The sequence below is a fragment of the Haliotis asinina genome, chromosome 7 (assembly GCF_037392515.1).
Source record: "Haliotis asinina isolate JCU_RB_2024 chromosome 7, JCU_Hal_asi_v2, whole genome shotgun sequence".
NCBI classification, from domain to species: domain Eukaryota; kingdom Metazoa; phylum Mollusca; class Gastropoda; order Lepetellida; family Haliotidae; genus Haliotis; species Haliotis asinina.
Window position 1 is genome coordinate 58,533,799 of NC_090286.1, and position 25,413 is coordinate 58,559,211.

At 41.6% G+C, this 25,413-nt stretch overlaps 2 protein-coding genes across 3 annotated transcripts; both read left to right on the forward strand.

Annotated features, from left to right (window-relative positions):
• The first annotated feature begins 1,883 nt into the window (after positions 1-1,883).
• On the forward strand, positions 1,884-12,838 carry LOC137290723 (inactive pancreatic lipase-related protein 1-like). Of its 2 annotated transcripts, XM_067821819.1 has the most exons (9): positions 4,892-5,102; positions 5,664-5,780; positions 6,139-6,261; positions 9,602-9,900; positions 10,223-10,451; positions 10,735-10,851; positions 11,096-11,218; positions 11,944-12,180; positions 12,681-12,838. In XM_067821819.1, exons 1-9 carry the CDS (start codon positions 4,979-4,981, stop codon positions 12,689-12,691), a joined length of 1,380 nt encoding a protein of 459 aa, XP_067677920.1. In that variant the 5' UTR covers positions 4,892-4,978; the 3' UTR covers positions 12,692-12,838. The 2 variants fall into 2 exon arrangements, with proteins under 2 accessions (XP_067677921.1, XP_067677920.1); XM_067821820.1 differs by lacking the exons at positions 9,602-9,900; positions 10,223-10,451; positions 10,735-10,851; ... (1 more) ...; positions 11,944-12,180; positions 12,681-12,838 and adding exons at positions 1,884-2,002; positions 4,153-4,448; positions 7,738-8,058 and having other exon boundaries at positions 4,874-5,102.
• Positions 12,839-13,174: 336 nt separating this feature from the next.
• LOC137290487 (pancreatic triacylglycerol lipase-like) lies at positions 13,175-18,732 on the forward strand. Its single transcript, XM_067821458.1, has 7 exons — positions 13,175-13,280; positions 14,590-14,885; positions 15,953-16,181; positions 16,530-16,646; positions 16,838-16,960; positions 17,480-17,716; positions 18,587-18,732. Exons 1-7 carry the CDS (start codon positions 13,226-13,228, stop codon positions 18,595-18,597), a joined length of 1,068 nt encoding a protein of 355 aa, XP_067677559.1. The 5' UTR covers positions 13,175-13,225; the 3' UTR covers positions 18,598-18,732.
• The last annotated feature ends 6,681 nt before the right edge of the window (positions 18,733-25,413 follow it).

Consider the following 25,413-nt stretch of genomic DNA (forward strand, 5'->3'; position numbering starts at 1 on the left):
TTACCACTCAATAACTAAATGATAATTAACCTAGTCAAAAAGGTCTTTGATCGTTTTAACACTGTAACATTTATCCCATGTGACGGCAACATCATTACAATCAAGCTGGACGTGCTTGACAGTGATCCTTTCATCACAAGGGATACAAACACGGAGGATCCTTACCTTTCAGTATATTTTCGGCTCAGTAAGTGTGTGTTTTTTTATATATTGAACCCCGCCTCCGAAACCCCCTTCCAGCCTAAACTTCCAGAGGCACCACAGTCTTATTAGAAAGGCATCACTTTTCAGTACACTTTATGGCTCTGACGACACTTGTATTTGAACTTTTAAACAGACTCAAATGTCCATGGCAAATGCTTAGTCATGGCATAAATGCAATATTGTTATCAAATATTCACAATAAACTCTAACTGCTTTCTGTGAGTATTATTATTCTTACATCCTGGATGGAAGCTGTGTGTTCGAAAACGAAGACAAACTGGCTCCTCCAGTATTTCGTATTTGTAAAAGTGATAAATTGCTTTTAACCGCTTATAAGTATATCTACTAACCCCCCACCCCCACCCCACCCCCCAAAAACCAAACCAAAACAAAAAACAAAACAAAAAACAAATAAACGAACACATGTATTTACAATCGTCAAAATACGTACCAAAAGTCTTGATAACATGACTTTACACAATTACACATGTAAAAAAATCGATTTTTGTTGAGTGTTGATTTTGATGAGATTTCTTACTAGGATGAGAAAGACATCGCAACAACACAACAACAATCACGTTCCAGTTGAATTTGTGCAGCAAACAGCATTCACTGTCTGGCAATAAAAACCCAGATTACTTTCAGAAATTGGCTTTCGTTTTGAATGGTCAAATCATTACGTCATGTCTTGGCTCTGCGACACGGAACATCGCCATTGAAAGAATGCACGCTGGAGATTACCAGTCTTGTGTTGCCAGGCGTTTGAATGTTAGTCTGAGTAAGATATCATGGCTTGCAGCTCGTTAGTCTGAGTAAGATATCATGCCTTGCAGCTCGTTGCAACCAAACAGGTATAACACATGACCGTCCCCGTACAGCCAGACCTCGAGTTACCACTGCATCCAAAGATCGGTACATCCGGGTACTACAGTTGCGTGATCGTACTGCCAGGGATGGAAGTACAACAACCAGGGTGCCTGGACTTCAGAGGATATCCGGGCAAACTGTACGGAACAGGCTGAAAGAGATTGGTCTAAGAGTCAGGAAACACGACGTCGTGTTATGTCGTCACGATCGCGCTCAACGTCTCCGTTACCTGAAAGCATCCACCTGGTTGTATAGACATTACCTCCTTCTAAACTGGTGTAAGATTTCATGCACCAACGTGTATTTGTGGACGAGTTAAATATGTTTGAACATGTAATATTTTCACAACGGGTTTCTCGTCGATGCTTTTCGTTTTTGGATAGCATGTATTCATATCATAAGTATGATTATTTGTAAGATTATGTTCAAGTCGTCGTTACTCCTTTGCACGATCCCTGACTTTGAGGAGCAACAGGCAGTTGTACAGGTATGGTGCCCAGTTAACATCTTATGATATATCTATCACAAGGCGCTGTGAATGTTTTCAGATATAAGTGAGCGTGTTTAGTTTTACATCTGTTTTAGCAACTTTCCAGGAATATCACGTCGGGGAACATCAGATATGGGCTTCACACAGCAAACCCATGTTCTGAATTGAACCCGGGTCATCAACGTGACGAGCGAACGCTTTAACCACTAGGCTACTCCAGCGCAACCGTCTTCAAATGTCCTCACGGAAGTAAAATTCATGAATATGTAACGACGAGTACAACTATTTCAAGTCATGTATTATTGCATGAATACTTAATGTACTGTCTATCACGATTCAGTGATAAGACCAAGAATATTCTAGATTGTGGTCAGTCTGTGTCGGCACTCTTGCCAGCCATGTTGCTTCCTCTCCTGCTCTGTCTGTTTGGTGGCACATACGGTGAGCATTATAGTAAATCGTGATCGGGTTGTGGGTTCGAAGAAAAGTAGGGCTGTTTTTGTCTGATTACATCCTAAGCAACCCTTACCTTTAGCTCCAGTATATGGACAGACGAAGCTCTGACCTGGTTATGTTTTTTTCCAAAACATTGACAGGTGTACTAGGACTGACGTGGTGTACTTTCATTCCAGTGTGTACAAGAAGACATGCTTCGGGAGACGTTTCGTGGAAACTCACGACTTTAGCAATACTGTTAATGGATCATAAAGTTGAAGCAAACTATCATTTTCTTCACAGAAAGTAGAGGATCGGGAAATGTACCATTCAAAAAGAGTAGGGGATATTCCATTTTGCGAGCATAGCACTAGTGAATGCATCTGAGAAATATATATATCCTGACAGATGAAACATTTCGAAAGGTATGGAATAAATTGCCACTTTCTCCTTTAATTTCATATCTCATCATATGTTTCCTCCTTGGCTTCATCATTTGCATTATACATACATACATACATACATACATACATACATACAAACATACATACAAACATACATACATACATACATACATACATACATACATACATACATACATACATACATACATACATACAAACATACATACATACATACATACATACATACATACATACAAACATACATACATACATACATACATACATACATACATACATACATACATACATACATACATACATACATACATACATACATACATACATACATACATACATACATACATACATACATACATATGAAGCCAAGCAAATGATGAAGCAAGATGCACAACTTGCACATAAGTTCTCGTTCCTGATTTTGCCCGTTTTCCGGAAAGTCGATTGATCCCTGTTGACCTATCTTTCCGTCTCAACAGAGACACACCGTGCCATATTACGCACTTCTAATAAAAATACATCCACATTGAAGTTTCCCATCACACCTCTATCGTGCTTTGAAATCGTTATCGGCCATAATGTCTCCTGTCATGCGTCTCTGCCAGTGGCTGTTTGTTGGGCAGGATGCGCTTACCGTTTTGATGAACATCTCTTATCATCACTGTCTCAAACTGATTGGCGACAGTCTTTGCATTGTCTGGTTAAGATCCGATTTGTTTACAGAAAATATCATACAGCTGTAATCCTGCTGAAACAAATGTCTGCTCACGATATAGTCACAACTGTACGATCGATCTATGCTTTTGGCTCAGCCTTCTTATGAATGTAAGCGTTTTGTCGCTTCTCACATAATCATAAAATCGTAACTAGAGACTAATGTTAATACAATTTTTAAAATTTGACGTTATTCCGATTATTCCCTACATTACAAGGAATAATCGAAATAATGTCAAATTTTAAAAACTGTATATATTCCATTCATTACGGACCCATTAAGATTCGGGTTAGAACTGATCTTCAGTAATCCATACTTGTAACGGGTAGTAGTGGTCATCCCGGCTTGCCTGACACATGTCGAATCCCAATTACGTAAGTCGATGCTCGTGCTGTTAATCACGAGATTGTCTAGTCCAGACTCGATCAGTTACAGAGCACCGACATGTAGCTGGTATATTGCTGAGTGTGGTGTAAAATTAAACTCACTCACTCCCTACATTACAGCAATACAGCTGATGTTTTACAGCGATGCATGTTTTCGCTATGAGCATCAATCTGCGCAGTTGGGAACCGATGACATGAATATACCGAGTCAGCGAGTCTGACCACCCGGTCCGGTTAGTCGTCTCTTTCGACAAATATAGTCGACTTTTGTGGCAAGCATGGATTGCTAAAAACTCATTCTACCCCGGATCTTCAAGGGCAGTTTTCACTGCAATGCAAGTCTAAACATTAGAGAAAAAATTGAAATATACCACATTTATTTACTCTCTCGAAGTACCGGTCGCCATAATCTTTATCGACCAAGGGCGCTTATCTATTACAGCTAATGGTTGGCATCCAGTTAGAATTCAGTTCAGTTTGATTATTCAGCATGTGTGGTCTCCGGCCCATACGCAGATGATACAACCAGCAGTTTGGAATTTGCATGTTACAAACTTTGATGTTACATTTGAGAACATTTGGAACCATTTGAGACAAGAATGACTGAAATAAAGGATAAATGTTTGATTGCAGCCATTCTCTTCACTAATTCCAAGTGCTACGGAAAGTACGGATGCTTCAGTAACTCTAGCCCATTCAACAATGCCAAAAGGTTCCTCCCCGAATCTCCAGACTCTCAGGGCATAGAGTTCCTGCTATACACACGGAAGAATAAAGGAAATGCGCAGATCCTGAAAGAATCTGACTCCCATAGCGTCCAACAGTCCAACTACAACCATGCTCATAAAACAATGATGATCACACATGGGTACACGGACAATGGACGATCCACGTGGATCAACAAGATGGCTCAGGAATTTCTCACACACGTATAGTACTTAGAAAATACATAACGAGATAACGTGACACAGGGGTACAGATATTTACACGTCCATGTGTGTGAGTTCAGAACATGCCCCGACAGTTGCTGGATTCTAGTGAGATACCATGTTACGGGTTAACATGAATACGCAGGCAGACACAGACTACGAGTTGACCAGTCCATGTTGTATTACCTTATTGCTTAGCACCAGACAGGGTAACGACAAGTCATTGGGCGTGAGCCAATATTATGCGACCGAGCGTCTCTCTCTCTGGGCAGACGCCCTACTAATACAGTACTGTCAGCATTACATAGATTTACCTGCTTTCCTCGATCATTGGTCACGACAGGAAGCATGAAATGATTGCCCACAGTGTTTCAATGTTTTAACCCTGCCGACCTACAGTACTTACTAACCAGTGCGTCTTGCAGGAGGACTGTAACGTCATCGCCATAAACTGGCAGAAGGGGGCTGCCAAAACCAACTACTTTCAGGCCGCTGCCAACACCAGGGTCGTCGGCGCCGTGATTGCTGACATGATCAAAACGCTTCATTCTGCAGGCTCCGCCTACTCCAGCTTCCATCTCATCGGTCACAGTCTCGGTTCCCACATTAGCGGCTACGCCGGCGAGATAGTTAAAGGTCTTGGCCGTATCACAGGTTTGTAATATGAAAAGAGGATGACATATTCTACAAACACGGGTCGTATATATTTTTGAAACCTATTTGTTCCGTGATCTTCCGGACTGCATCCAACGTCAGGGTGTATTGTACACCCGTCTTGAAAAGAACGCACTGAGAGCAAAAACAAAAACTTGGAACGTTCACCATATCTGATTGCAAATAGTAATGCTTTCCTGCAAAGATATCACGGAGACACAGTATATAATATTATAATGAAGAGCAAAGAAACGCAAGTTTCGAAACATTGAAATCTGATAAAAGAAGGCATTCTTGTTTATGTCCTCTAGTTAACAACTTGGAAAAAAGCCAAAGTTGCGTTTCTTTTGCTGTTCAGCAAATCTATCACAATCTTAACCGTTCTGGATAATTTTTTACGGGGTTTCTTAATCTTATATATTTATTTACAGATGCATTGCTATCACCCCAGTGTAATTACTTACTTGCTTACTTCATGTTGAACGGAACACGAATTATTACAGGACAGGTGTCGTAAAGCTGGTCGCTTCAAGCTTTGATTTTCAGCAACACACGTTTCAGGTTTGGATCCGGCTGGTCCCTCCTTTGAGAATTACGATCCACGCGTGCGCCTGGATCCATCCGACGCCAACTTTGTCGATGTCATCCACACAGATGGAGAGTCACTGTTGAAGCTTGGTGAGACGTTTGGTATTATTGAACGTATGTGCCGCTTTGTTGAAACCATTTTCACCAACATGGTGACAGTAGTATTGCTGATATTATAACTTGTGTAATCATTCCGAAGATCCTATTGGATATTGTTTTCTTAGGCTTAAACAAACGAAATACTAATAATGATTCAAAATAAATATTACACACTTTCAATATTTGAATCAACTGAAATCATGTTACACACAGCCTGGCGATCCCAGGTTCTTGAAACCTTGAAAGAGGGCGAGTCAAATCGTCATTCTTACATCAGTATCAGAGAAACTACGTAAATATGGTCTTGTTGTAAAATACATATGCAGATATTGTGATTGTTCACCACTAGGATTCGGCCTCATTAAGCCGATTGGAGATGCTGATTTCTACCCCAACGGCGGTTTCAACCAGCCAGGATGCCCCGCCAACGCTGGTAACCACCTCTTCAGCCTCGTCACTGGCGGCATGTCCAGTAAGTCCTGTTTTGTCATTGCGATTGATAACTATGCCATCTTCAATAAGTAAGATCCCTCTATTTTGAGCAAAATGTCAGCCTTGCAACCATACACGTGTATACACATGGAAACTAATCAAGCACCCGATGTATTTTATCATAGTGGTGAAGATAGCGATGGTGACGATGTGTCTATTATGTCATTGTTTAGTAGCACATTTCAGGAAATAAAATACCAGGTTTCATTGTGGAGGGTTTACGAAAAACAGAGCCAATGTGCACGCGAAGCATGCTGCTTTCTTGTATCATGAAAAAACAGTATCCCGTTAAAGGGTATGAAAGTTTTGAACTTGCCTTCCATTTCATCCGTCCAAAATGGCATGGTACGATTTTCAGTAGAACCAAGCTATAACAGATATACAAGCAGCTAGTATGTCATTCAAGGACGCAGGGCGTCAGAGTGGTTACAGGCACACTGCCATCAGTAGACGTATTAGTACACTTACAAACAGGGAATGTCGAGGCCAGGGCCACCAAGGAAGGAAGCTTGGTTTGAGGTCTACAGGGTTGTGAACATCAAAGGCAACGTCTGAGGTGGAAGCTACGGCCTTGGAGACGGACCAATTGGTCAGACGAATACATGTTGCTGGTTCATGTTGCTGATGGTCGTCTTAGAGTGTGGAGACGCAAAATCACTGCTTATGCGCCGAGGAACATTAATGTGGGAATGTGTCTCTCCTGGATGTAACTTGACACTGATGACTTACAGCGAAATCTCAATGGCCAGCGCAACATCAAGAGCATTCTTGTTGTGCCCATTTTCTCTGCCGGCCCACATGATGCCCCGAGCTGGTGGATAGTTCGAACATATCTTGGACATTCTTGGCGGTCGTTTGGAATCAAGTATCCTTCCTGGGTAAACTGGAGGCAGAATGGCCTGAGGAGTGGCGGCAATACCTTAGGAATGAATTAGCAGTTTCATTGGCTGCATGCTGTGAAGAAGGGTCATCCACGCACGAGGCGGATGTACGAGATATCGGTGTCAAACGGCTTGGTAGATTTCAAATGGCCTGTACAGACAGAGAGATACGGCACATACAATAATGGGTCGTGCCAGGACAATACTAATTGCAAAACCTATTCTACAAATCAACTTTGTTGGCATTTATGACGTTCAGTGCATACAAGGCAGTGCTGAAGTCAGTAATTTTCTCTCACTGTTCTAAAAGGATGCTTATTTAAGTTCCGTGTGTATCATTGTTTGATGGTGATTCAAGAAAATGCGTTGTTTATGGGTACTGTCGCTTATATTTACATAATGTATAATGATCAACGTGGGGTGTGCAGTGTCACATTACTCGACAGATCGTATATGTCATATGAACGCCGTATACACTTGACTGCAACGTTGAAGCAAGTGCTGTTCTGTATCAGTCAAACACAAAAATTAAAGAAGTCGAAAGTGAATTAAAGAATTGAAATGATTACTTACAGAGCTGACAGATGGCGCCGCCTGCAGCCACAGTCGCGTGCGTGACTTCTTCACATCCTCCATCAACAACCACTGCAGCTACACCGCCTATCCCTGCACACAACAAGCCTACAACCAAGGCCACTGCACGTCATGTGGCAGCCATGGCTGCAGTCACATGGGGTACCACGCCTCTCCGTCCAAACACGGATCGTTCTTTCTCAAGACGTCAGCCCACGGACCTTACTATTGCTAAACACTACACGCGTAAAATACACGAATTCAAACAACGGAAGTTCTTTTGGCTTGTTGTAGAGAATGTCGAATACAGTTATCTCTCAACATTTTTTTGTTGTATCATTCCATGGAGCCATGCTTGTCATATATGGAGGTGACCGTGGACGTCAGCATCGATTAGTTATATACAGAGTTATATAGTTATAAATACTCCCATCAAAAAGAAACAGAAACCCCATTAAGAGTTATCTCTTTTTTTGAATCGGAAGTTTTGCGAAAATCTTTGAACAAATTTCAACGCCGTTCATGTATGTATAGAAGTCATCTTAAGCGTGTGTGCGTGCGTGTTGAATGTAGAAATATATGTACTGTTATGAAAGCAACAGACAAAAATGTTCACGTGCCCTCTTTTAGAAAAAGATAAAAAGACATTTGCCTGTTCATGAGCCGAGGCAGTGGACATGAGTGACCATAACACCAGGGTGTGTCATGATAAGGTGTAAATGAGCGTGTTACCGAAAACACCTGTAATCACCAATCGTCCCAGTCCAACAACGCCATGGCGATGACTACACTGTACGTCCTGCTGGGAATTGTCGTTCTGGGGACGGAAGGTAGGATGCACGAGTTTGTTAAGCACACACGAAGTGAACGAGTCTCATTCCTGACTCCGTTAATCAAGAAACTTCATCTGTCGGGGTTGGGATGGGGTTAGGGTTTGATGTTAGGGCGCGGCTTCATATTTACAAACGGCAGACCCTGGTGGCATGTCTGGGTTAGAGTCAGTCGCCAGGAAACATTGCAGATCGTATTTAACTTCATGGATCCGTTGGCCAGGATTGGTCCCTTGGTTTATTGCGTGTTATCATTTCTAGAAGCATCAAATGCTGGCTTGTTTACGAGACGCCATCAAATAGCATTATCTCTTGGTTTATTACAAGGGGCATCGTCCGCTCAGTAATGCTCACCTGCAGCGAAACCGCAGTGTTCAGCATCTTCATATGAAGAGATACGATAAAGTTCATACAACCCTGTAGTATCATTTGCTTTGACAAATTATGTCGTGTTACTTTCAGAATAACATTGTTACACGTCCGTCTAACAGGTTTCACGATTCTCTGTCTACTTTTTCGCTAAAGGTGTTTTCAAAGTGATCCTAAAACATGATGGCTATGGGGGCGAGAACACATTACAACACTATTCCTCTAGAATGCGTTATTACACGTGGATACCTAGACCACGTGATATATTGAAGCATTACGGCTGTCTGCAATGATAACAGCTACGTCCAGCACTGCCTACTTTGATAACAGAACCAACCATCACTTTTTCACATTGATAACAGTTGCAACCACCACTGCTTACATTGAGAACAGCTGCTGCCAACACTGTCTTGATTGATTGCAGCTGCAGCCAACACTGTCTTGATTGGTTGCAGCTGCATAAAGATCTGTCCACAGAGATAACAACTGCTGTCAACACTATCTTAATTGATAGCCGCTGCAGTCAAAACTGCCCACAGACATAACAGGGACTGACTTTATTGGTAACACAGCAACAACAAGCAGTGGCTGACTTCGGGATAACACAGGAGACATACATTGCAATGTAACTGCACGTTCCACTATCATTCAAATCCATTATTTTCAGGATTCTTTTTTGGAAAAGGATCAGTTTGTTATAATGACTTAGGATGTTTCTCCCTGGACAATGGCTTTGATAACTCGTTTGGTGAACTTCCGGATTCGCCTGATGACGTGAACGCTACCTTGACCTTGTACACGAGAAGAAGTAAAGGTCAAGGACAGATATTAGACTACAAAAACGAGGACACTATCATAAACAGTTTATTGGACGTTAACGAGAAAACAAAAATAATCGTCCATGGATATCGCAGCGACGCAGATGAGCCTTGGGTGACTAATTCAACAAAATACTTTCTTCTACTTGTAAGTATTTTCTGACATCCCAATCAGTACTGAACCTAAACTGAACATTTTGCCTCAAATCTACACACGACCTGAACAATACATGTTTCCCAAAGTCAGAGTTCATCGAATTTAATCACAAATTTATTCATATAGGTTACAAGGTGTTAAACGCTCTCTGTCCGAGCTGTCATCCATCAACAGATAGAAACCGCAATGATTAGAGTATAGAATAACTATATGCAGTGTTTTAGACCCCTTTATGTCCCTGTCCCATGTTCCCTTCTGTGATATATGTAGCATTTGTATAAAATTCATCACTTTTATGTATTATTTGCATAAGGACAACTTCAATGTCATCACAGTGGACTGGAGGTCAGGTGCTCATAAATTTTACCCCAAATCAGTGGCGAACACCCGACTTGTGGGCGCCATAATCGCAAAGACAGTGGAAATTGCGCGTGACCGGATGGGAGCCAAGATGGCGGACGTGCATCTGATTGGCCACAGCCTGGGGTCTCACATCAGCGGCTACGTCGGGTCACGTATCGAAGGAATTGGAAGAATTTCAGGTTCGGATTTGATTCATACAGTGACACATTCCATAACAGAGCATTCAAATGTTTGTACTCGCATACATATAAATACATACAAATATTTTCTTTCAGTCTGAAAATGTCAGTATAAATTTGCAAAATGAGTACACATGCCAAAATGAATTGAAACTCCCAAGTCATCATTATTGCATTTCGGAAGGTTCATTTCACCCTCGGTCACTGATGGTGTTTATTAGTGGAACCGTCCTTGATAACAGTCTGTATTTCCCTCTCTGAGACCGTTGTGTAACATCTCCAGGACTGGATCCAGCTGGACCACTGTTTGAAGGAACTGATCCTGCCGTTCGTTTGGACCCGACTGACGCCATCTACGTAGACAACATCCACACAGACGGTTTACCTCTGTATGACGCAGGTAACATTGATTTATGAGTTCTGATTGGGTACGATACTTAAACTCGGCTACGTGAAAGAGATTACCACATGTTAAGGTGTGTATTGGGGCGATGGGATAGCTTAGTGGTTGTGGTGTTCGCTCGTTCGCTGAAGACCAGGTTTTAATTACCCACAAGGGCAAATGGATATTGCTAAAACGACGTAAAATTAAACTCCTTCACTCACTAAAGTGTGTATGATATAACATTACTATGTTCCTACAGGATTCGGAACAATGTCAGCCTGGGGTCACGTGGACTTCTATCCTAATGGCGGCGGGGACCAGCCCGGATGTCCAGCACCGGTAGAGCATGGGCTACTGGACGTCGTAGAATTCAAGTTCAAAGGTGAAAAGTCTGCATTTTTTTACTTTTTGAATGGGAGAGCTTATTCCGCGAAGCCTCACTCAATAATGTTAAGCTATGTGACGGTGGTCTGTGAATAATGGTGTTTGGAACAGACTATTTGAGGATTGTCATCATGGGTGACGGGCAATCGCCAACGACAGATAGCCAGACCATACGATATTATTAGCAGCATCTTACTACAAACACGGGTTCATCTAAACAAGCACAGGATCATCGGCTTCATTTGTGGTTACAATGAGCGAAAAATCAAAACGGTTTTCGTCAAGTGAATGCAGTTTGGAACTAATTGGAAAAAACTTTTCTCATGTCAAATAATAACAATAATAACTATGTTCGGTTGGTGAAATCATACTGATCAGATAAAAACATGTTTTTTGTTTTACTCTGCATTATGTAAATACTAGATCCATGTCAGATGTACTACCGTAAACAGGTTAGTATTGGTCTTCAGCAACACATGCTTGTCGTAAGGGGCAACTAACTGGATAGAGTGGTCAGGCTGACTGGCTTTTTTGATACATGCCATTGCATCCCAGTTGCATAGATTGTTTGGATTACCAGATCCAAATAGGATTATCTACAGCCATGTACCAGCCAAAAAACAAACACTGATTGATGACATGACGCATGCATGTTGCAGCTTGATGTATATGATGTATGTATTTATTCGTCATATCGGCTATTGCAATTTATTTTCTGTCCAGCATTTCCTGCATCAGTGGGTTGCAGTCACTTCCGGTCACATGATTACTACGTTGCCTCCCTTGCCGACGCCAAATGCGACTTCACTGCGCATCCATGCGCTTCATACAAGGACTTCACTGGCGGCTCATGCAGCTCTTGTGGTGCGGGCACTTGCCCACAGATGGGCTATTTCTCCGACAGGGCCAACAGACAGGGAAAGTTCTATCTCACCACAGGGAACACATACCCGTTTTGTCGTAAGTGCCTTCTTTCATTCTGGCGGGGTGATAGAACGACATTGACAGTTATATACTGGTAAAGTTTGAAAGGTTACTTTACGGGTACATTAGTGCTTAAGTATCAGGAACTGACCTATATTTTGAGTACATGTGTCACATCATGTGATCTTTATTTATTTATTTAAATTTAATCTTTTTATGCTAAAGGTTATAGGATTCACATCTAAATTTTTTCAGGCACTTTATTTGCTGAATAAAATGGAAGAAAGTTCTCACTATAACCGTAATTACAACATAAAACTGTCAACCATTGTGTGTCACATAAACACACCTTCCATCTCAAAAGTATTTCAATAATTGATGTGAAAAACATCGAAATGTACCATTGCACACTTCAGAATTCTGAGGGACAGAATTCTGAGATCTTTTCCAAGGATAACTTAAAACATTAATTATGACAATGCTATTCTGATGGCCTGAGGTGAATTGTGATAATATTTGACCTTGTCTTTCGGCAGATACGTCATAGGCAACCGCCCTGAGGAATACGCCGTTCAAAAGATTCTTTTGCAGAATAAAAGAATGTGAAAGCATGGCAAGCACTCCGGTGGATCACGTGAACACCATGTAGACAGCCTCATCTGTATTGACTTTGAATGAAACTTGCTTTGTCGTGTACAGTTTTTGTCATAATTTCACACATGATGAATATCTCTTAATTATGTCACGTGGTAGGTTACAAAGGACAGCGGACATATAAGCTGATACTTTGTGACAAGTATGCTCCTGTGGCAAGATAACACCCTACGTCGCAGTGTGGTTGTGGGGGATTTTATGCATGCATTTATGCTATGTCCGTAAAAGTTGAATTTATCAACGCATGTACTGTTCTGATCGCGAGAGACATACAACTTGACGTGTCCCCTGGAGATTCACCAAGTTGGTGACAAAGATAGCTGACATGTTTTCAAAAAGTTTTTGGAAAGGTGTGTCAAGATAAGGTGAGAATGAGCATGTTATCTACAACACCTGTAATCACCTACCGTCCCAGTCCAACAACACCATGGCGATGACTACACTGTACGTCCTGCTGGGAACCCTCGTTCTGGGGACGGAAGGTACGATGCTTTTTTGTGTCAAATAAGAAAAAAATCCAACTCGCCCTTAATCCGGAAATTTGAAAACCTGTATGGAGGAGTTAATGTTAGGAATGGCTTCATGTTTACAAACGACTGTACTGGTCACGCCAGTAACATTTGCAAGATCACATGAGAGAACTAGGTAACTAGTAATACAAATTAGGAATAATTTTGCTTTGATACTACTGGGTCAGACGGTACAGCTTTTGAAAAAGTACTAAACCTTTTTCTCAGAAAACGATAAATGTTTAGACTTCCTCGCAACCTGTTACATATTTGGACTTCATGGCCTCACTTGTGTCGTTTCTTGTGCTCCTTCCATTGTGAGTGTCATCGGTTGATGTGAGCGAGTGAGTGATTACGTTTAATGATCACAGTGGGAGCATTGCATCTTGTTAATAACCAGAATCACGAGGAGACATAGTTACTTCCCTTATACCATACATGCGCCAGACATTGGAATAAGGCCTGCCTGCGCATGCGTGTTTGTCAAGTGCAAGTTTCAGGCAAAGGTTCTTGTCAGGGTTTGCTCAGAAACATTGACTAGAAATGTACATGTATAGGGTGAAACGCATTAATGATAAGGACAGACAGTTTATGTTTAATTGTGTTTCATTATTAAATGTTTTTGCAAGTGTAACGTTGTTTAGTATTGTGATGTTATAGAAACAATATATCAACACCTGTCAACATTGGCCTGCTAGATTCTCACAGATTCCTACATCCCTTGACTGTCTGTCTCTTTGCTGACATTAAAACTTTAGTCTCCACATTAATGACTTCAGTAAGGACTATGGCAGCATACAGTGTCTCTGCTACTAGGATTTATAGACACCCTATGATTAAAAACAGTTGCAGTAGAGTTACATATTGAATAAACTTTCTGGACAAAAAAACCCCTTAGACACATACTACTTTAATTGATAACAGCATCTTACTACAAACACGGGTTCATCTAAACAACCAACACTGTCTACATCGACAGCAACTACAACCAACACAGTCTACCTCGACAGCAGCTGCAACCAACACTGTCTATCTCGATAGCAACTACACCCAACACTGTGTACATTGACAGCAACCGCAACCAGCACTATCTGCATTGATAGTAGATACAACCAATCTACATTGGTGCCATTGCTTCAACATCGATACTGACATCATACTATTCCCGGTTGATAATGCCTAATGTGAAAGCCGGACCAATTTACAATGACAGGAAAATTCCATGGCAATGTTTAAATGTAACTATATGTACCGTTATTATTTATAGCATTATTACTTCCAGGCGTTTTGTTTGGAAAAGGATCAGTTTGTTATGATGACTTAGGATGTTTCTCCCTGGACAATGGCTTTGACAACTCGTTTCGCGAACTTCCGGATTCGCCTGATGACGTGAACGCTACCTTGACCTTGTACACGAGAAGAAGTAAAGGTCAAGGACAGGTATTAGACTACAAAAACGAGGACACTATCATAAACAGTTTATTGGACGTTAAAGAGAAAACAAAAATAATTGTCCATGGATATCTCAGTGAAGCAGATGTGCCATGGGTGACCAATACTACGAAGTATCTTCTGATCGTAAGTACTTTTGTGCAGGCTCTCAGCTACTACTGTTATGCTAGGTTCACACTGTCGTGCGATTCGTTACGAATGCCATGACTGACCATTCGTTGCTGATTGTGGAACATCTCTGAAAGTTTGGGTACGAGGTGATGCGAGCCGATACGTTCTGATACAATTTGTTGCCTTGGATGCGATATTGTCACGATCTGATCTCCCGTTCAAGTACCATCACATACGTTGTGATAGGATTGTCCCTATGGACTCCACGATGGGTCGCGATCTGACATGATCATCGCGATCGGGGTCCCCGAGTTGGGTAGATGTGGTATGTGTTCGTTCGTCTCAATACGTTCATCACGAACCGATGAGCTCTGTTGCCATAGGATACGATTGTGGTTGTAATGTTTTCACGATCACGATGGAGGTGATCACGATTTGAGCTACGATTGGACCCCGACGGGTATATGTACAGCCGGACTGACCATGGACTTCACTGTTTCTGGAACTTCTAGAGAGTGAACACAACCACTGTATTTTTCTTGCCTACGATTGATTCTGATCTCCACGATCTGGATGCATGATTAGATGCGATATATTGAACTTTGTTACGATTCAATACGATCTGGAGCGACGATTACGACTGACAATTGATCTTGTTGATCGTAGAAAATTTTTGAACCGTCCAGAATGTTTATACGATCAACACGATTGCCACGACTGACCTGATAAGATTTGATGGGATCACCACCGCGATAAGTCCACGATTAAGACCACAATTTCAATCGTGGCACGAATCGTGATAGTGTGAACACAGCATTACCAAACTGAGCATTATATCGCAAATCTACACAATGATACCCCTTTCACAAAGTCATAGTTCTCGAGTTTAACATACATTTAATGACAATGCAAAGTGTTAATCTCTTCTTGCCCTATCTCTATCAGCCATCTTGAAGCAGAAACATCAATCCTTACGTAGAATAGCAATATGCAATGCTTTAGACAACTCCACCCCACCTTTCTGACGTATGTAGTATTTCGAGGAAGAAAGTCACTACTCATATGTATCTCGTTTACCTAAGGACAACTTCAATGTCATCACAGTGGACTGGAGGTCAGGTGCTCATAAATTCTACCCCAAATCAGTGGCGAACACCCGATTGGTGGGCGCCATAATCGCAAAGACAGTGGAAATTGCGCGTGACCGGATGGGAGCCAAGATGGCGGACGTGCATCTGATTGGCCACAGCCTGGGGTCTCACATCAGCGGCTACGTCGGGTCACGTATAGAAGGAATTGGAAGAATTTCAGGTTCGGATTTTATTCATACAACTTATAACGGCAAACACGGTGGTGGAACATCTCTTAACCGAAAACGTCCAGGGTGACAAATGACAAAACAGGGCATTCAAATTATAATATGGACATTCATGTAGGTGTCATCTGAGGACGGTTGAGTGAACTATTTCAGGCCAGCCTAAGCTGGTAAAATGAGAAAATACACCATGTTAAATAAAAGCTTCCAAGTAACCATTCAATGCAATTCGCACTGTTCATTTCTCTCTGATGATCTGCTCACGTTGAGGTTGTGTATTCGTGGAATCGTCCATGACGACAGTCTGTAATTCTCTCTCTGAGACCGTTGTTTAACATCTCCAGGACTAGATCCAGCTGGACCACTATTTGAAGGAACTGATCCTGCCGTTCGTTTGGACCCAACTGACGCCATCTACGTAGACAACATCCACACCGACGGTTTACCTCTGTATGACGCAGGTAACATTGATTTATGAGTTCTGATTGGGTACGATACTCTTACTACGTCATACTATGCTTGTGTCCTGATATAGCTGGACATAAATGCATTCAGTCATCATGTTTACACATGCAGTAAACAAATGGCCAATCTGAAATACACTACCCGCATGTTAAGGTGTGTCTGACATAATACAACTTTGTACCTGCAGGATTAGGAACAATGTCAGCCTGGGGTCACGTGGACTTCTATCCTAATGGCGGCGGGAACCAGCCCGGATGTCCAGCACCGGTAGAGCATGGGCTACTGGACGTCGTAGAATTCAAGTTCAAAGGTGAAAAGTCTGCATTTTTGACTTTTTGAATGGGAGAGCTTGTTCTGACTTTATTAAGGGCGGGCTTTGTTTCTTGTTTAAAGCCTCACTGAACAATTTTAAGCTGTGTGACGGCGGTGTGAAAATAATGATACAAACAATCTAACGAATGAGGTTCTTGGATGAACAGTCGGTCCCATTTGCCTGCACCGTAGAAAACAATTAGAATGTTTTGTCAAATGAATGTCTTGTATTTGACATGACAATATCAAACAGGGTTGGGTTTTTTTTCATTTTTCGAACGAGGGATGAGAGATCCTATTACAGCTGATAGGGAAGTTACCAGGTGGTCATGATCGAGACAGGCGACAGTGCGGTAAAATAATTATCAGAAATAAAAATGTCTCAGATTTTTCTGAATTCTGTTATCATCATAGTGGTTCCCTGTTACAGGTGACATCATGCATGTAAATTTATGTGAATACTTGGTGTTGCTGTGCTGCTTTACCGGTCACCTCGAATTTACCGTGTTACTTCCAGCCGTCCCGGTTGCTTTGTCCTGCAACCATCTCCGGTCACATGATTACTACGTTGCCTCCCTTGCCGACGCCAAATGCAACTTCACTGCGCATCCATGCGCGTCATACAAGGACTTCACGGACGGCTCATGCAACTCTTGTGGTGCGGGCACTTGCCCACAGATGGGCTACTTCTCCAACAGGGCCAACAGACAGGGGAAGTTCTATCTCACCACAGGGAACACATACCCGTTTTGTCGTAAGTGCCTTCTTTCGTTCTGGTGGTGATGTTACTGGATAACACGACAGACACTGATAATTATCATTTGAAAGTCGGCTCAGTGACTATATGGCATTGCTTAATTATTCGGTAAAAAGTAGATTTTTTCGTGACTGCATGAATTAATAATAATCATATTTAGATGGACGTATTACGGGCTCATGATTATCAGTTGTAGGAAACATTTGGGTGGCACCACATGTCATCCCTTTAAGTCGTGAGTATGACACTATGACAGACGAGGAACCGACAGATCTCCCGAAATAGATTTTGACATGACCCCACCATGACTGGCTGTGCCGTTTCTGCGGTTTCACCCCGCTGCGACAGATAACATGTTTTACGTTTTCAAAGATGATAGCTTCTTAAAAAACTTTATTGGTGGAGTCCGGAAAATTTTTAAATATCAGAAAGCTGTTGGATATTAGTAAATGATAAACATGTCTACTATTTATATTTATGTGGCAATTTTGTACAATGATAAAATTTCAATTCATCCGTCCGTTTCTGACTCAAACGGACTTTTGTAGTTGAAAGTGATAGTCCCCCTATGGATGTGATTGTCACACCTTCCAGTGTAAACATGAAAAACACGGTAACTGTCTTGACATCTGTGGTACAGCTCCGTTCCAAAAGTTACTTGTAACATTGAATATGACAATGCTTTGATATGTGACACAGACTATGAAAGATGAGGCATGACGTGAATTCTGAAGAAGACGGTTTGGAATGACATATGTCCTACTTTTCCCAGACTTTACCCCGACACTGACACCTTTATCTCCTTCATGATAGCTAACCATTGTTGTCTATACACGTTAAATCATGTTCTACATTATCTTTTGGCAGACTCGCCATAGCGGTTCCAGGCTTTCAAAAAGTTTTGCAGAATAAAGGCTCGTGATAAAATGACAATCACATCAGTGGAATGCATGAACTCCACGAAGACAGCCGGTTGTATTGCATTTGAATTAAACTTGCTTGGTGGTGCAAAATTGGTTTGTCGTTATATTAATCATATACAATTTATGTCGCCTTAATGAATATTCATGAACAGTGTCACGTGGACGTGGGTGTGGGCTTGTATATCTAAGCAGACTGACGTATAAGCTGATGCTTCGGAATAGCAATCTTCCCGTGAAAAGATAATAGTTAAGTGTTAAGTTAAGTCTGTGTTGAGGTATGGAAGTTGCGGTCACCTTAGCGCTAATACTACCTTAAGTCTATGTTAAGGTATGGAAGTTGCGATCACCTTAGCGCTAATACTACCTTAAGTCTATGTTAAGGTGTGGAAGTTGCGGTCACCTTAGCGCTAATACTACCTTAAGTCTTGTATATCTTAGCAGACTGACTTATAAGCTGATGCTTCGGAATAGCAATCTTCCCGTGAAAAGATAATAGTTAAGTGTTAAGTTAAGTCTATGTTGAGGTATGGAAGTTGCGGTCACCTTAGCGCTAATACTACCTTAAGTCTATGCTAAAGTGTGGAAGTTGGGGTCATCTTAGCGCTAATACTACCTTAAGTCTATGCTAAAGTGTGGAGGTTGGGGTCATCTTAGCGCTAATACTACCTTAAGTCTATGTTAAGGTGTGGAAGTTGGGGTCACCTTAGCGCTAATACAACCTTAAGTCTATGTTAAGGTGTGGAAATTGGGGTCATCTTAGTGGTAAGGTTGCTTTGTACAATGACACTCTGCTGTGCAGAAAAACATGCTCCACATCACACACACACAGAGACAAATACTTTACTCACGTCTCACCTCAACAACCGATGTATAAATACGTAAAGCATTAGGTAAGGTTACGAAATGATTTTCAGTGTTCGAGAAAGCGCAAATTTTGGCAGCTAAAGGACATATCAAAGGGTTTGAAAGCATAATACTAGCACGCTCAGTGACCTTTCCCGTCATCAGTCGACACAAATCGCCTACTGTCCTATAGCAGACATCGTAAGTGAGCAGGACATTTATCTTCTACGGCTTCTTTACATATAAATATGTTCTTTCATCAAATTGCATGTTTCTGTATCGACCGGTCACTATTCTGCAACTACGTGTTTGATTAGACGTCAAATGTCCCAAATCACCCACTTAAACGCTCTAACCTTTATGATAATGAAAACAAACGGATTCTCCAAATATTTCTTAAATATCGCAGAGAATCGATATCAGGGGCACATTTTGGTTGTCGTAGAACGCAGCAGGCCTGTGCTTCGTGGGATTTCCAGGAATCAGCTGCCGTTCCCCAGGCGTAGGAATATGACAAAACGTTACACACCCACTCCACACACCCCTACACGCTCTACCACAAACCTCTATTACGGTGAATGGAGGTGTTTCGTTTTATAACAAAATGTTACTTCCCCTAGTATATAAAGGTGAATGTAGGCGTTTCGTCTCAGCTGTATATGTTAACATCGACGCTGGGTAGCAAACGCTCACGATCTGGAAATGTTTCACTCGTTAATTGCTATCCCTCTGCATTAGAAACGAGATTTTCTATATTTTATGTCCGTTTCAGATATCCCTTGTCTTGACACTGAGCATGAGCATGTTGGAGCATGTTTTCAGGTCTCTCTTGGCAATATCCCAGCTATATCTCGACGGTGGTTATTCATGATCGTAATCAAGCAAGCCTTTCCTCAGATCTACCATTCGAATATGATGTTTTTGCCATTGACAATATCCTGACATTCACCTGATGAAGGAGCAAGAATTAGCTCAAAGAATCAAACGAAATTTTTGTTCATAAAACGTGCCATGCATTCATGTTCGTTCAAGTTCATAATGCCTTTCAAAAAACTTGATGCCATTAACGTTCTTCTGTCACTCTTCAAGAGTAAGCATTATTAACGCAATTTTGAGAACAGTACGTCCGTCGCTCCTATACAATGTAATGACACTTTACTCTCCTCGACAAGCGCTGTTGTGGTATTGGTCCGATGACAAACCTTACGAATGGCTCTTCCAACGGGAACATAGTGACCTGTGTTGTGATCAGAGTGACCATATATGGCAGGCACTGTCCAAAGTTGTGCACGCTTAATGGATATACGATGTCGCATGCCGTATGATACCAACTGTCACACGGTGTCACCTTGGGAAAACAGTAGCCTGAGGCGCGATGTAACCATCGTGCCACATGTTACCGACATGGCTACGAACACAAAAGAATGTGTTTGAAAACGACCGAAGATGAATCCCAGACATCAGTGCTTGATATCCCTCTAATACTACACGGTTTCACAACCAAATGACGGACTCCAGAGGTGGTTTCTTCAATAGCAGCGACTTTATTCGTTACATGGCAGTATACAGTCTATACAACAAGTTACCAGTCCATAGAACCAAGGTACTGGTTAGGTCAGCGAACCGACCTGTACGTCTTGCTAGGACGTCCGAGAAGCTCAGTTATGTCTGGCCCTCATCTAGGGAGGCTTTTTTACATAGTTCTCTGTCAGCGGGTCACGTATCAGTCAGTGCTCATTAAAACCACTAGTGTCAACCTGGCCATCACAGCGATTGATGTTGGTAGTTAATACACTTATAACGAGCTGTTGACTCCTTGTGAACTCTGTACGCAAACCAGTTTATGGTCTTGAAATCTGCACACAGACATTTATGGTCACTATGGGTCCCTTGCCGTGGCCCTGGCAGACTTCATGTTTCTGAATTTGTGACCGACTTCATAGTGAATATTACTTGTGACAAACTTAACTTTGGTACACGACGAGCAGCCTCGCTGCCCTGTAGTTAATTCACCGACCTTGGCCACATGATCAGATTAGTTTCCTGGTATGGCAAGCACAGGCTGTGACATTTTCAAAACCCAAATCCCAGCTGCATGTATCCTATCATTATAGCAAGGGTTTTGTCACTTGTATAGGTGGGTGGATGGTAGTCCTATACACGTTGAAACGTCCTCTAAACGTTAAAACGTCCGCTTGTCACGCCGAAGACCCGGGTTAGATTCCCCACATGGATACAATGTATGAAGCCCATTTCCGGTGTCCCCAACAGTGATGTTGCTGGAATATTGATAAAAGCGGTGCAAAACCATACTCAGGCACTCACTCAATCTCTTATACATATATTATATATCCTCTCTGTGCCACTTTCAGTACCTTACAGTTTACATGAGGTATTCATCTGTACTGAAGACAGCTTACATACTTGCCTGACAGGAAGTATTTTCGTACGTGCAGTTCTATGTATAGTAGGTCAACATACAGGCGGGAGGACATGTATGATCTACGCCATTGTTGAAAGGTTTCACATTTCAACACGAACTGGGCAAGCTGATAATGTAACTGATAAAGGCGCTCGAGTAACCTTTGACCTCAAACTCATTGTGTCTGAGAAGTTTTTTTTGTTCGCATTCCGGACGCAGCTGTGAAATCAAAGTGTGACATTGTCTTGCCAATCCGAGGACTCAACGAGTACGGTTTTACGCCACATATAGCAATATTCCAGTGATATCGAGGCGGAAATAAGATTCACATATAATATATACCCATTTAAGGAATCGAACCCGGGTCTTCGTTGAGTCGAGCGAATGCTTTAACTACTTAGCTACCCCGGGAATCCATTAATAGGGCCAACCTTAATAACTGTGACTGAGTTAATATTTAACGTCACATCGGCAATATCTCAGCCATATCGTGACGAAAACAGCTTAATACGTACGGCTCGTCCTGATGGAATACGTTTATTTTTACCATGGCACAGATTTTAGATCAATAAACAACGTACCGACAATGTCCGTTTCATTTCTGGGTATAGGTTGTACAACAGAGAAGTCACATTGTTTGATAAATAACCAGAACATTAGACGACCTTAGTTAATAGACGGTTTCATCACTGACACTTTACATTCAGAACTGAACCGTTATCACGGGGGCACGCGACTCATGAATGGGAATTAAGTCTACAAGAAACACGACACCATCATGTTTTAGATCACGTGACATTTATCTTTGCGGTGACATATGATTTAAAGTGAGACCCCTGCTGATCCATCCTAGTTTAAATAGAACATTGTGTTTTTATCTCAGTGTGCCACACCTGATGTTTAGCTATCTTTGTTGTCACTACGCTGCAACAAAAGCGACCGTGTGTCACAAGGTGACGTCACTACAGGTGCTCGTCAAATATAGATTGCCAACGGGAATTTTCCCGCCTCAACGTGTTTAGTTAAATTTAAATACGAAAGCCTCTTTTCCATTGGGAAACGGTGACGGTGTCCTCTATTTTCGTTCAGAATATTACCTAACCCGTGTTAAAACTGATCTTCAGTAACTCAGGCTTAATTGTCGTAAGATGCGACTAACGGGATCAACACATGTCATCATCAGATCGATGTTCATGACACAGCAAGGTTGTTCGTTGCAGCTGACACTGGATCCTTGCCATCTTATCAGAATTCCGACAGTGAGCAATTGACACACTTCTGGAGTAACGTCAGATATACATACAGAATTACAAGTGCGTGGGGGGGGGGGGGGGGGGGGTGCACACTTCATTTTCACCCGAGTTTCAATTGTCATGGAACAAAATTTGGGACAAAAAAGGGGGGTGACGCCAGAGTTACTAAAGGGAAAAGAAATTGGAAATGTTTTGCTTGTTCCACCTCCGCATCCTAACCTCAGTTTAAGAAAACGATCAATGATTTATCACCATGTGATTAACGTGCTTCGTCACCGTGACTTTGAAGTGACGTCACCGTTCTAATCTCATTTTGATTAGTCACTAATAACATTTTGATTAGTCACTGATAACATTTTGATTAGTCACCACTTAGGTACGAATATTACTTGGACAGCTACTGTCATGAAATCTGAGTCGGGCCCAAGACGAAGTAATAACACCCTGGATGGTCGAACTGAATGATTTAACAACCATAGACACTCACTATAGACACTCACTATAGACACTCTCTTGAATCAGCTAGAACATATGTTACAGGCAACGTTGGTAACAGTTTACTGTATGTCTTATTTAATGTTCAGAGTTCAGATGTACTCATAATTATGCCTCAGTAAAGTAGCAAAACCAGACACGATATATACTACAGATTTCCTCTCACAGAAAGTGTACAGACAGTCTTTCGCTCCAAGTATTTATTATAAACGGGACATGGGTTGCCGAATCGTCTCAATAGTACACATGCACAGTGAGGAATCCGGCAGGCAACCAGAAACCAGGGATCGAGAAGACGAAGCGAATCGACCTGAGCAGTTCTTGGAAGGGGAGGGGAACATGGAGGACGGCGTGGGAGATAATTTGTTTATTAGCAACTAGCGGAAGTGAATACCATACCTTACCTGTCTGTGCATAAGCATGTAACTGTCACCCACTACATAATTGTTAATTCACGAAGAACGACGTGATCGGCACGTACCCATGCCATTATGTAAAGGGACACAGAGGTACACTGTATTTCCTGACTGCATCACTGTCAGAATACATGGCGTGCTTGTGATTCATTAGGCAATCTAACAATCGGATGTGGGAAGAGGTCGTCGAAATGAAACTGATGTATCTCACCCATGACATCGTTGAATTGTCTGAGAGTGTAGGACATACATGATACACTTATCAATGGCGCTGCCTGTCATTTTATTATTTATTAATTTAATGGAACCAAGATCTTGAAACAGTTCTGACGCACAGTTCGCGAGTGTTCTGATTCTCACACAGCGGTCACTGTGACATATTGTGACATAATCACATTGTAATTTATTAGTTGGAATGGCGTTCTCATATAGTTACTCTGATTGTCTAGAACAAAAGAGAATTAAGATTGAATAGAGTGCTAAGATAAACATATATACCTGTGAGTTCCTGAAAATATCGACATCGAAAGTCATTGTGGGTGTCGAATTACGCCCAGTGTTACTCGAAGATAGTTCGTCAGTCAAGAATTTTTTTCTGCTGAACACTTTCATTGCGTTTAGCACAGAGCGAAAACATATTACATATTACACTGAAGATGTATCAAAACATATATAACTTCAGTTTCAAGTAAATTAATTATCGTCTACCGCAATATAACCTATAGTCCTGTCGTGTGACGGCAGCAAATGTGGTATTCATATGGCATTCATATTTAGCACATTGAGGTTGTAGAATGTTCAGATAGGTAAAAGAGCCCCCAAATAGCAAGTCTTGGTTGTCGTCCGAAAACAGTGAGTGAGTGAGTGAGTATGGTTTTACGGCGCCTGAAGCAATATTCCAGCAATTACAAGGCAGGTAGCACAAGAAATGCCTCACGCAATGTACCATGTGGGGAATAGAACCCGAGGCCTTCGGCGTAACAAACGAACGCTTTAGCCTGCACCATCTCCGCAACAGAGTCAGCGTAACCTTTTCAGAGATGAAAGTTGATGCCCGTGAAATTGAGGAAACTGATAAATTAAGCACAAGACGAATTCATTCAGAAAATGAAAAAAATCCACATATAATTACATATAAAAGTGTTTTGTTATACAATGTCATATTTTTTTAAAATTTGGTAAATGTTGGAAATACACCGTGTTAATATTTACCTGACGCTATTTGAGACTATCAATGTAGTGGTCATAAGGTTCAGGTCGATGATCACTAACGATTAACAATTCAGCGTTAAATAACTAACGCTCATGTGGTCACATGTCCAAGTGTGATTTACATTTTCTG